Genomic DNA, 13,474 nt, shown 5'->3' on the forward strand with positions numbered 1-13,474 from the left:
CAGATATGGAGGAAGCATAACTTTTTGGTGGTGCATGGATCTTTCACGTGTAAATATTGGCTCATTTGGCTATATTTTTTTGGTGATGATAATAAACTTTACGAGGAAGCATGACTTTTTGGTGGTGCATGGATCTCACACGTGTAATTAATGGCTCTTTTGGCTATATTTTTTTTGTAATTATCGTAACCTTTTAACTTGAATTGTGATACGATATCATCTTTAGGGCGTACTTATATATGTAAATACTAGCAAGGTACTTCATTTTGTATATTGTCAAATGATTGAACAATTATGTAATTATGGTTTTCGATGAATGTAATTCTCGTCATCCTTGATTTGCAGGATTTAATTTATACATGTATTTATTATATTTATGAAATGCAACAACCAATAATATTGTAATATACCCGTTGCTTTGGGGGAAAACAAGTCGTTGCTAACTCTAATGCAGCGGTTTAAACAAATGGCGGTAAATGTCAAAGACCGTAGCATTTGATGAAAATAGCTACTACAATAAATCTAAGGCAACAGTTCATGGTAAATTAAACAAAGCGTTGTAATAGATGTAAAAAGATGTTGCAAAAACCTCTATCGCAACGGTTGGTAATAATTGTCAAGTTATCGTTGCAATATCGTGGTGGAACCGTTGCATTACACCTAAAGCAACGGCATCAACTGCAACGGTTGTTAAACCGTTGTAATAGGGATATAGCAACGGTTATCCTGTCTACTGCAACGGTTATTGGCCGCTGCATATTGTCGTTTATGTAGTAGTGAAAGGCCTACAACAAAACACAAGCAATAAAACGATGAAAACAATTGTTGACAAGTAAGAATTCATTCATTCATACCCCTCATAAAGGTTTATTTTGGATAAGCTACAAACTACCAGTGAACACTGGTTTGAGAGTAACATAATAATTATATCTAAAGCCTAGAAAAATATTAGAAATATCATAGAAAGCAATAGATAAGAAAAATAAAAGTAAAGGAAGGATAATGATGATAAAATAAAGAAAAATACAGGTTTAGTCACCCGAGATGATAAAGGCGCTTTACTGATGGTGGGAGAAAAGACTCTTCACTCGGAGGCCTCCATCCTTTTTGCTGAAGTTTCGGTAGAAGGATCAAGAGTGTTATCGTCGATGGGTGTAAAAACATCATCATAAAGGGAGACAATTTCGTGATGATCAACTCAACGAATCAAGTATGGCATGTCCCGTGCTAAATTAATGGATTAATTGAAGATGCGAAGAGGGACTTGTCTAATTTTGATTATTTCGATCAACCGCTAGTAAAGCGGCGGGTTTCATGACTGTCAAAGGAAGCTCTTGTATTTTCTATGCCGATTTGGTTTTCTTCTTTTGACCCCTTCCTTTCCCTCATCATCCGCAAGGATGAGTTAGGTTGTCCCTCTCCGAGAGTCTAATTGGATTTTCGTTCCTTATCAAAATAAGTAAATGAAAAGGTTCTAGGTCACGAAAGGACCAAATTCAGAAGATACCCCTTATGTTAGGAGTCTTAGACTACTCCTCCCTCTGTCTCTTTTTGTTTGCCCCATTTGCTATTGTGGTTCGTCCCCAAAAGATTGTTCTGTTATTGAAAATGCTCATGAGACCACAATATTTACTCTCACATAATTACATTTGGTCCCAACATTTTTGTCTCTTCTCTATTCCACCCACCCAACTCTTATGCCCTGTTTGGTTAGGAGCTATTAGTTGTTAGCTGGTTTGACTAGCCGTTGGCTGCTTGTATTAGTTGGTTTAACTAGCTGGTTGAATTAGCTGTTTGTGTAAAAGTGTTTGGTAAATAGTTGTTTAATGTGTGAAATGACCATTGAGTATACTTTGTTGTTGGATACTTTGTTTCTTATTAGTATTAGAAAATAGTTTATTACTATGTTAATTATCTTCTCTTTATTTTTTAAATAAGCATAGAATAAATAAAATAAATTTATTTCCCCTTAAAAAAATTAAAACAATAAAATATATATTTTTTAAAAATTTGTTCTTAATTTAATATTTTTAATACATAATTTATAGGATAAATTATTTTTTACCAGCAAAAAAGTCAAAAAATTATTTTTTTACCACCTAAAAAACTAAAACTTGTATTTTACCACCTAATTTTTTTAAAACTTGTTTTTTACCACCTAAAAAATGGAAAAAATAGATGAAAATGTTATGTGAGGGGCCACAATAACGGTAATATTTCATATATGTTCTTTTCTTCCATGAATTCATGTATTTGACTCTCTTCTCTTCCCCCGCTTTCCTATCTTCCATGAATTCACATAATTTTTCAGTACCATTAATTCATAAAATTAACAAAATTTAATGAAAATAAAGAGAGAAGGGTGAAAGAGTTAATGAAAATCACAAAGGGAATGTAAAAAATTGGAGGGAAACTGAATTAGATAGTCACACATAAAGGTTTCATCTATTTTTTTCGTTTTCAGGTGGTAAAAGTAAGTTTTTTTAAGGTGGTAAATACAAGTTTTAGTTTTTTAGGTGGTAAAATACAAGTTTTAATTTTTAGGTGGTAAAAAGCAATTTTTGATTTTTATAGATGGTAAAAACAATTTGTCCTAAATTATTGATATGCAAATACAGAAATATTAGTAATGATGTTATAAACATGATTGTAATAGTTTTAATTAAGTACGTCAACGTACTAATATAAATTTTATTACAACAAGTAATGAGTAGTAAATGGGGTAAAGGAAATAATGTAGAATGCTAAGGTTGTTAAGTGTTGTAATTTTAGTCAATATTATGACAAAATAGTAATTTTATATTCACTTTCTCAAACCTTTAATTGCAAAAAGCTCTTATATTGAGCCTTTTGAGAAATAACTTTTTCACCCAAAAATTCTCTTTCAAATCTCTAAGCACCAAACACTCCCCATTAATTTTTTAAAAAAGTCAAACCTCTAATTCACCTCAAAAATCTTTTTTTTCCTCAAACCTCTCATAACAAAACACCCTCTTAGTAAAATATGTATTGAGTATAGGGTAAATAATTAGGGACGACGAATTAATTTTGTGAGGTGTACTTTCTGGTCAACCGACCGGTGTAACCTTCCTGCCCAATCGGCAATCAGTCAATCATCCATGAAGTCATAATTTTGTTCGACAAGAGAAGTACCGCGCAAAATGAAGGCGTTTCGAACCGCATACACCGTAGCATTTCGCCCTATCACCTTAAACCCTAACCTTTCCCCAAATTTCTCAATTTCTTTCCCAAAACCCCCTTCCATTTCTGTTTTTCTCTCTCCTTCCCGCCCAAGAATCTCAACGTTTCGCTCCGCATTTTCAAGCTCTTCTTCGGCACCTTCAACAATGGCGGATGGCGGAACTCCTACTCCTTTCGATGGTACGTTGGGGCCCCAGTTCGAAAGCTTCCGAACCCAACTTGACGAGTCTGGCAATTTGCGGGAGAGAATTCGAAATGTTGCCGTGGAAATTGAGTCTGTGAATAGGATTATGCATGCTAATCTTCTTCTTGTTCATCAATCTCGCCCTATTGCTGGTATATTTTGCATTGCTACTTTCTTACGTTTTCCCTTGATTTTTCCAATTTTATTTAGCGTATTGACTGTTGTATCTTTTTCTGGCAAGTTTGGTGAAATTTGAGCTTATTATGTGTGAAGTTGGTTTTATTATATTTTAATTTGCATCACATTTTTCGTTTAATACTGGTTTTCTCTGTTTGATGAAAATGTGATGATTTATGGAGTATGAGTTAATATTTTGAGTATGAGTAATGGAATTTTTTTTGGGGGATATACTGTGGAGACGGATCTAGAAATTTAAATTGGAGTCCAAATGTCAACCAAAAAATAATACTTTGTATTATATGAAGTATTAGTTGTTTTTTGAAACAATAACAACTAGTAAATTCAGTATGTACATAACTAGACAATTAGAAGTTATAAATTTTCACGAAAAATAAAGACTCCTATTAAATTATTAGACGAATATGATAATTCACAATTAGACAAAATTAATACTGATGATATGATGACAACTGTTGGCAAATCTTTTTAACTTGTTCTATCAGAGAAATCATATGGTTATCATTCAGAGCAGCCAGGAATTTAACTCGAGTTATCGTTTTCCGTACATAATAATAAACTCAATCACTTCAATTATATTTCAAATTATAGTGTAGATGAATAAAGGTAAAAGGTCATCAGTTAACCTTTATTATATTCCGTAATGATAAATCTAATTATCCAAAGCTTCGATAATCATTTAGAATTATGCTATAAACAATCAGAATGTATAACATACTTCCAAGTGATGGATGAATTTGGCAAATTGTGTTGGATCTTGGGAAAAACAAGAACTCCATAAATCAAATTGTAAAATTATGTGAGCAACAACATCAAAAGGAAACAGTGGTGTGACAGTTGCTTTTGGCGGGTGCTTGTGCAGGCGACTAGAAATATTGTAGGCAGCCATTCATTTTTTTTAGTAGGAGAATTATTTTACTCCTTACTATGTTTATATTTGATGTGAACTGACAACAAAAGGAAAATTTGCAAACAAACTCTGACATTTTTCTTTACTATTTACACTATATCTTCATTAGGAGAATATATATGTCATATTTTTTCTACTTAATACTACCAGAATTTAGAATACTTGTAATTTTTTTTTCTAAAATAGTGGGGGTCCCTTAGGACCCCTCCAAGTCCGCCTAATTAAACTCCATCCCGACCCCATGGAATCCCAATCTTACCTTACCTTCCTCTTCTATTTCGAGGTTTGCTCTGGCATACTTTCCAACAGTATGTGGTAATCCCAAATTATAATTTTTCATTTTTTAATTCACTATATGTTGGCAGAGACTTGATGATTTCGAAGTGCATAACTTTTTCTAGTATATTCAATTTATGTTTGTAATAGCAAATAAAGCAAACATCTCCTGCGAAATACTGTTGACAGCTTATTATCAATTCTTTGTTTGAGAAATGGGTGATCATTTATTGGCAAAGCTTGGGAAATGGGTGATCCTTATCCATGAACTTTTTATATTTTTGGGCATAATTTGATTTCTGAAAACTTGCAATACTTGATCTTTGAGTAAGTTTGTAGTGGCCTGATCTAGGGATTTGGTAGTTAACAAGAAGTTGGATAAATATTTTTTCAAGAGTTTGAATCATTCCGAAGGTGAACCAAACAATATGAGTAAGATATGCAATCCATTCCATGATTAAACCAAACGCATGTAGATAAATATGAGAATCTCAATGCTTACCTCCCTAGTATAGGTTCCCAATCCCTTCCATTCCAGTTTGTTTATCCAAACACCCTTGTAGTTTTATGGAAATTTGTACATAAAGTTAAGCCACATGAGCTGCAGTTAGTTCTTATATTTATCATTGATTAATACTTGTCGGGTTATTTTACCTTCGAATATAGAGGTGTTAGAGAAGGCTAAGTCACAAATTGGTGTGCTTAAGGAGCACTTCAATCAGCTTGCCGAGATCATTCGAGAGTCCCCTGGTCAGTACTACAGGTAAGTGAAATTGAAGTTAGAAGGTGGATATTTGAAATATGATTTTTTCGTGTTTTTGTTAGGAGTTGGTATGATTTTCCCCGATGCTAATCGTTTGTTTTATATTCAGATACCATAATGATTGGAGGAGTGAAACTCAGACAGTAGTTTCGTTGCTTGCATTTATGCATTGGTTAGAGACTGGGAGTCTTCTTTTGCATCCTGAAGCACAAGAGCAGCTTGGATGTACGGTTAATTCCCCTTCAGCTTTTCATTTTAGCCATCAGTTTGTATGGTTTTTATTTGTCGTATCAGGATGTTGTTTAAGATACTTCTATTCCAAGTATAATGTCAATCTAGCCTTGCTGTGGAATAATGGAAATTATTTTACTGAAAATATTATTAATCTTATACAATATACACAGATACACTACGTAGGACTTAGCTTAGTGATATTAGAGAATTTTTTTCCTCAATTAGGACTACTTTTACTTTAGCAACTCTTGTATGGGAAGTTGGAAACATATGACTAGGAGGTGGCCTAAAATTTGGATAGGTAGACATGAGCAATTGTTTTTACCAAGATGGATCAAGTATTCAAGTGTAACCTTATTGTGTTGTGTAATTGTGATATACATATAGGAATACAGGTGAAACATTAGCGCCTCCTACCTTAATGCTTTAACTAAGTGAGTAAAGAAAAGCTTCTAATAAGCTTTATCTTTAAAACAAGCAATGGATGAGGTACAACGAGTTGCGCTAACGCGCTTTGGTCCAAAAGCTCCGCTTAAGCGACGTAGTACCAAAAGCTCATCGAGCTTTAGGTTGTTTACATGCAAAATCTTCGCTTAATTCTTAACGCGCTAAGCGTGTAAACAAAAGCATAGATTTAGTGAATCTCTGAAAGCTTCGCTTAAGCTCAACTTCGAGCTTTAGGGAATCAATAACCTTAGAATTCTTTTGAGAATGACTTTGGGACTCGGGCCCGAAGTTGTCTTGCCTTGCGGAGTCAGGCATTTCTCTATTCCTCACATCATTAAGGTATGAAGTAGCGTATGCGAAGCGAATACAATTCATATAATACAATAGTGGAAACTATAGCTATAGTTCTATGGTTATAAGGAAAGAAGAGGAAGTAGAAAACTCAATTCCTTATATCCAAGATAGTCTATAAAGGTTTCGTTGTATCTATTAGGGGTGAGCACATCAGGGTACCTGTCAAATTTCAGGAAGTTCTATGTTGCAACAGGTTCCTAAAAATGAGAACTGGTTCCAGTTCAGGGTACTCTGTCATTTTAAAAATTTAAATAATTATTGTTAATTTATTGAAAAAAAAGTTACTTTATGGTTTGGGCTTTAATTGCTTTATAGTTTGGGATTAAATTGTAATTCTGTAATTATATTTCCTAAAAATTAGCTTTGATTGTTTTATATTTTGGGCATATGAAGAATTTTAATATTTTGGTCCCTTATTTTGGGTATTTTATATTAGAATTTGTGTGTATGGGGTATTTTGTTTAGTGTTAACCGGAACCGGAACTTGCACAACAGGTTCCGGTTCCGCAACGGCAGGTTCCTAACAGGTTCCGGTTCCAATTAAGGGTACCCTAACTTTTTGCTCCCCCCTAGTATCAGACCGTGATTAAGGCATGGGGCAGCTAGCTATTAGGTAGCCGGGCGGAGATTTACCTCTGAAGAAGTTTCCTTTAACACTCAACGTTTGTGTTGCAAGGAAATGAGGAACTTTACTACGAGTTCCCGGAATCATGGTGTGACCCACGGACCAAGGTATTCCTGGGTTGGAGATTTTCTTTGCTGAAGCAAGAGATCTGGAATTGATCAAGACCCGGTTTAAGGAAAAACCGGAAGTCTTCTGTAAATTCATGATATGTTTGTTTACAGACCTTGTTTACCTGTGTCACAATGCATTGTATGGGTCCTTTCGTGACTGATGTCAGTAACCTATATTTATAGCATATATATGTCTTGCATGTATTGACTAACTTCAGGAATTTGAGTGTAGTTGGTCGATTTGGACACATTAAAAACTCATCTTCGTGGAGGTTGTTTGAGACTGACAAACTTGGAGTTATAGAATCGTATATAGTTTGATGACCTCGTACTGACCCTATTAGGATTTAACAGTCTCAATTGGTGAGCATTGAGGAAAGATCCAAGTTGTAGGATCTTACCAGACACTAAGGCCTATATTTTAATTATTTGCATTTGATATGTGGAAAATTAGTCAACAATGCTCTTGTCCCTCAATAGTTATCACACTTCCCTTTCGGGAAGGTAGTAAAAACTTCACACTGTATTTTTATTTTTTCTTCTTTATCTTACTTTTTCTTCTCCTTCTGCACAATTGACAATTTTTTTTAATCTCTGTGCTAATGTAAGTTGTGAAGATTATTGAGGAAAAGAGGGATTATTAATTAGTCGAGAGTCATATAGATTATGAGTGTTCATGTTAAGAATTTTTTAACTTTTAAAGAGTAACACTTATCCTTGGTTTTACAACTTAACCTTGCATATTCATCTTCAATTGCTTCTCAAGAAGTAAGGCCATCCTATTTTGTTGTTTTGATACTAATGTTAAGTTTAGCCCTGTATATTAGGCATCATAACCAATGTATTCACAAGCAAATGTTCTAAGACACCTAGATTCATGGAGGCTAGACATGTAGTGAGAGGTCAACGTGCATGTTGAAGGGAATTGAGGGACAAATTCTCAGCAACAAAATTAAACTGTAGTGATATAGAAAAATTTCTCACATACATCATGTCATCATAAGTACCATCTTCTATGAAAAATATTAGGGATTCTTCTACTTTTTTTTATCAATGAAAGATTTAAAAGCTCTGTGACCAAAGGCACACTTCTTGTGGCTGGGTGTCTTTGGGTCCTTTATTGCATCTCGATAAAAGCTCCTTTCCTAGGCCACAAAAGCAATCACCACTTGCGCTTCACACTATCACACATTAGTGCCTGTATTGTACCACAAAGCAAGTTTGCTAATGCTAAAGTTAATGCCACCTCATCATTCTTTTTATTTTTCCAATGAAAACTATTTTAGGACAAGTCTTGTGGTATGACATGTAGCATCATTTCTATTTAAAAACCTTAGGTTGGTGAACTACCCTCACTCTTTTGTCCTCGAGAGCACCTTCTGTAGCATTTGATTTGATCTGTTTAACCCGCAGTGTCAAAGATGTATTTGTTGTGATAAAGGTATGGTGCTTTGTATGTAAGTGACAGAACTGATGATCACTTAGCATTGTTGTGTCAGATATCCAAATATCACCATGAGCTTCAGTGCTTCAGTGCATCATCATGAGATTTCACTTGTCCTTTTTGGGTTTTATCAAAATGGAATCACTCTTGAGCTCTAGCCTTAGGGTGTCACAAGTTATAATCAGGTATATCCTTGCGTTGAAGTGCATGTCTTGGTCCATAGTTCCTTTTATATTGGGTGATATTATTCCTTTTAATGAAGTTCTTCATTACATATCAAATAAGTAAAACCGGATATTTATATAAAAACCTTAAACAATAAGTGTTGGATGTGTCCATTTTTACCAGCTATGCTCAATTTTTGCAGTTACATAAATCTTGAAAGTTATTCTATTGTGCATATACTCTGGTTACCTTGACTGTTCAAGTTTTATTTTGGGAAACTTTAAAGCAGTTGCTGTAAATGTTTAATGTTAACTTTTGGAATGAATTCATAACTTTACTATAGTATGTTGTTGTTGGACATTGATTATGATTTGCCTTCTGTAACATGCGTGTTTTTTCAACTAGGACAGTTTAATGTGAAATGGAAATAATAGTTTTAAGTTATCTTTTGAATATGGTGTGTGGTCGATGTGCCTACGTTACTTGTGCCCAAATTCTTTTTGTTTAGTTGGTTTATTAAACATATTCCAACTTTGGGGTCATTGCAATACTATTTGAAAAGCCATCTTAACACGCTCTCTTTTTGTTAGCCAGCCTTCTAGGATACTGCTTTAACTTTTGGGTCATTGTAATACTTATAATGGCAGAAAATAAGGAAGGAAGAAGATGAATTTGATTATTAAGCTGGAATTACAGAAAATAAAGGATATTCGAGCCTTCGAGAGGCTCGATTCTCCTAATTTATGCTCTAAAGGCTTTCTCCCAATATTTAATATGCTTTCTCCTTCTCTGATTTTTTCTATTTTTAGAGATTCTACCCTACGAAATTATCTTCTTCAAGCTACTAACAACTTGAGTTTAATGCTACTTTCTAAAGTGTCTATACCCCTTATATTTATGCTTAGCGGATAGATATAACCTTCTAAATGCTAATTCCACTTATTTTTTCTGGTGTGCAGTGAATACTTCTGATTTTAGCCTGGATGTCGAAGATTATCTAGTAGGTGAGAGACTAAGACTGCATCATAGCATTTATGGTCCTCTTAATTTGTTACTTGCGTGTAGTACTCGCATTATTTACTCATTATTTATTGAGTATTTCTCAATGGTAGCCCTGTATTCCTGTTTTTCAATGGTAACCAAAAGTTTTTTTGGTTCTTAATGGTAACCCTGTTTTTTTAAAAAAAATTCTTAAACGTGACATTATTCACGGTTTTTGGTAAAAATTCATTTAAATCTAACTATTACTAACCATGGTAAAAATCATGGCGGGTAACACAGTCACTATCACTCTCACCTCTCTTTCTCAATCTCAGTGCCCATTTCCGAATTTCCGGTAACCACGCAGACGAATAATCAGCCACCGTCATCCCAGCCTTGTCTCACTCTCCTTCCCTTTGCCTAGTTTCTCTCTCCTCTTGCGCCGTCTTCCTTCTGCCTAAGACACTTTTATTTCATTAAAAACTTCGAATATTGCAGAATAGCGTGTTTGGTAAAATGCCTCAATGGCTCAATTAGTTTGATTCATGGGTTCCTTGGTACAAAACTGTTAGCAAATTTTACTTACGGTCTGTTTGGTAGCCAGTAATAAATGGTGGTAATTGGAATAAAGCTAAGTGTTATTTGGCAAGAAAATAACTATCATAATTTCTATGGTAATGAAACCTTATCTCAAATTTGGTGGTTTTCTTCTTAAATTTGGATTCCTACCAAATACCGCTCCCCAAATGGTAATGAAGAAAAAATAGATAATTTTGAGTGAACTAGCATTTCCATCAGAATGGATACAGATTTCCCTTACAAATTCTTTCCTATTGACACCATTTATGGCCGGCTACCAAACGGGCCGTTAGGGTATGTTTCTTTTGTTGGTGTTTTAATCTCAAGTTCTATGGGAATAGTTGGGCTTCCATTCTTGACCTGAAGTAAGAATTTCTTAGCTGAGTTTTGAGAAGGGAGAAGGGGTGAGGAGGAGAGCGGTGAGCTAACCATGGTAAAAAAAAAATTAGATTTACAGAATATTTAACTAAAAACCATCATTGGCAATCGAAAAGACTTTTGATTACCAATGAGAAAAAACAATAACACGGGGTTATCATTGAGAATATCCCTTATTTTTTTTTAACGATTTGCCTTATGCCTGCCTTGATTATAGTTTTCATGCTCTTCAGACAAAAGTTCGGCTGCCAATGAATGCAGTGTTCTTATTTTCTTATTCCCTTATTTATTTATTTAAAGATTTGACTTATGCCTTCCTTAATTATAGTTTTCATGCTCTTCAGACAAAAATTCCGCTACCAATGAATGCATTGTACTTATTTTCTTATTCCTATTGTAGCTTCAGGTGTAGAATGGCACATTGCTACTTATTTTCTTGCTTTGGGAGTGGATGTTCATTGCAGTAATATATATTTGACGTAATGATTTTTCTGTTACTCCAGTTTACTCTTTTTCTTGTAAATATTTGATACTGTAACGCTAACAAGTAAGAAACGTCATTCTGGTACAAACTAGGAAATAGAATGAATTAACATTCTATTCTTGGCTAATTTTTCCTACTCTGGAACTTGGATCTAATAGCTCCTCCAACATGAATCATTCTTTCTCCTTTTTCCGTTGCAGGTATCTAAACATCTATTAGATTGTTCTGTGATCAGATTTTTTAAAATTTAAAATGGAAAACCTAGACAGTACATTAACCTTTTCCTTTTGGCCAAGGATTTTTTTGTTGTTCTATTTGGTACTTTGGTCAACTTAGTTTCTCTATTTTCGTGCTCCCTCTTGTATGCTGCCCCTTCTCTCAAAGCACTTTGCATGTGTAAAAGAGGGTCAGAAAAGATTTCTATTGAGATAATGCACAGGGAAGATGTGTATTTCCTGTTCTGGTTTGCTGGCCCATGCGTGCTGTGTTACTGCTATTATTGTAGCTGTCACAAGTGATGAATTTGTTTGCTGTGTTTGGCTTCAGCACTATTATTGGACCTGCGTAATAGCTTTTTGAAATTCAGTTCCTCAAGTACCTCTCTTCAAAAGAATTATGTCAAGTGTTTTTTAAATGGTTGCAGTTTTGTTTCTATTGATATTTCTTAATAATCTGTTGTTAACAGACAGCTCTATGGTTATATATACTGACGTGAATTGATTTCCTTTCTGCAGGAATCTGTTTCATGTCCAATGAACTGGTAATTTTAATCCGTCAACTTGTTAATTTCAATTTGTGCTTGATGGTATTTGCATGATGTGGCTTGAAACTAGTTTAATTTTTTGGATTTTATAAGGCGAAGTACAAAACATTTACTGATTTAAGGCATTCCTGAATTCTGAAGTGTGCTTTTTATTTATTGGGTGATTATTTCTGTTCTTTTGACATGATTTTGAAAACGGATTTCTTGACCAAGTGTTATGTGCTTTAATCTTGGGTGTCACAATGGCCAGATGAATTTCAAGCTTGTTTCAACAGGAGTGACCTTCTGTTGTAATAATTGATGTAATATGATAGTGATTTTCCAATGACATAGTTCTTTTGCTGCAGCCTAGGTATGTGGTCAATAGAGTGACATGTGGAGACTATGATTGTCCAAGAAAGGTGTTGAACTTCTTGACTGATCTTCATGCTGCTTTTCGGATGCTTAACCTTCGTAATGACTTTTTGCGCAAAAAGTTTGATGGTGTGTACAGCTAAATTTTGAATTTATCTCTTGTGTGTAAACATTTTATTTGAGTTCACCTGTAGAATGCAAAGTTTGTAATTTTCTGCGCTGACCTTAACAAGTCTAAAGCACAGTCCCTTTTCCCTCATCACAGGTATGAAATATGACTTGAAAAGAGTTGAAGAAGTATTTTATGATGTGAAGATTCGAGGCTTGATAGATAAAGGAGATCAAGGAAGCCAAGGACAACCTTAATTCAGGGATGTGCTGAGATGGTTTTTTGTCATTATCCTTGCATATGCATATTGTAGGTCATCAATGCTGCTGCTTGTAGGGCAGTGAGAATATAGAAATGAATTTCATGATCTGCTTAATAGTAAGTTTGTGTGCTAGTTTAGCAAGTAATGAAGGATGGGAAGGTGAGATTGTGAGGTGCTAACAATTATCAATCATGCAACAGTTCACATGAGTTTCCCGGTTGTATGTGCTCATGTAGCTCTTAAAAGTGGAACACCGTGACTTTGCAATAGTGTACTTGAATGATAGTTTGGAAGACATGTTTTTGGCCTTTTGTTGATCCATATTAGGCCCTGTTCTTGTGGATTGAAAATCTCTATATTGAACTGAACTTATTGGACTTGAATTAGGCCTTGTTCTTGTGGATTGAAAATCTCTATATTGAACTGAACTTATTGGACTTGAATTGAACTTAACTTAACTTATTGGAACTGAACCGAAGTTAACTTAACTTAAATAAATAATTCATAATAATCATAATACTTTTAAAAAAAATTCATCAATAATATTATAAATAATAACAGTAAGGAAAATTTAATTCTAAAAATACAACTTTTAAGCGGTTTACTTAAAAAGAATTGCATTTTTTTTAATAAGAATAACATAATCTTTTAGA

The 13,474-nt window shown here is 34.2% G+C and overlaps 1 protein-coding gene across 1 annotated transcript; it reads left to right on the forward strand.

Annotated features, from left to right (window-relative positions):
* The first annotated feature begins 3,020 nt into the window (after nucleotides 1-3,020).
* On the forward strand, nucleotides 3,021-13,204 carry LOC110798713 (uncharacterized). The gene is made up of 7 exons (XM_022003900.2): nucleotides 3,021-3,537; nucleotides 5,436-5,532; nucleotides 5,642-5,757; nucleotides 9,871-9,915; nucleotides 12,068-12,093; nucleotides 12,444-12,579; nucleotides 12,716-13,204. The coding sequence occupies exons 1-7, from the start codon at nucleotides 3,162-3,164 to the stop codon at nucleotides 12,814-12,816; spliced, it is 897 nt and encodes a 298-aa protein (XP_021859592.1). The 5' UTR covers nucleotides 3,021-3,161; the 3' UTR covers nucleotides 12,817-13,204.
* Nucleotides 13,205-13,474: the final 270 nt, after the last annotated feature.

Source organism: Spinacia oleracea, chromosome 5, assembly GCF_020520425.1.
Source record: "Spinacia oleracea cultivar Varoflay chromosome 5, BTI_SOV_V1, whole genome shotgun sequence".
NCBI classification, from domain to species: Eukaryota; Viridiplantae; Streptophyta; class Magnoliopsida; order Caryophyllales; family Amaranthaceae; genus Spinacia; species Spinacia oleracea.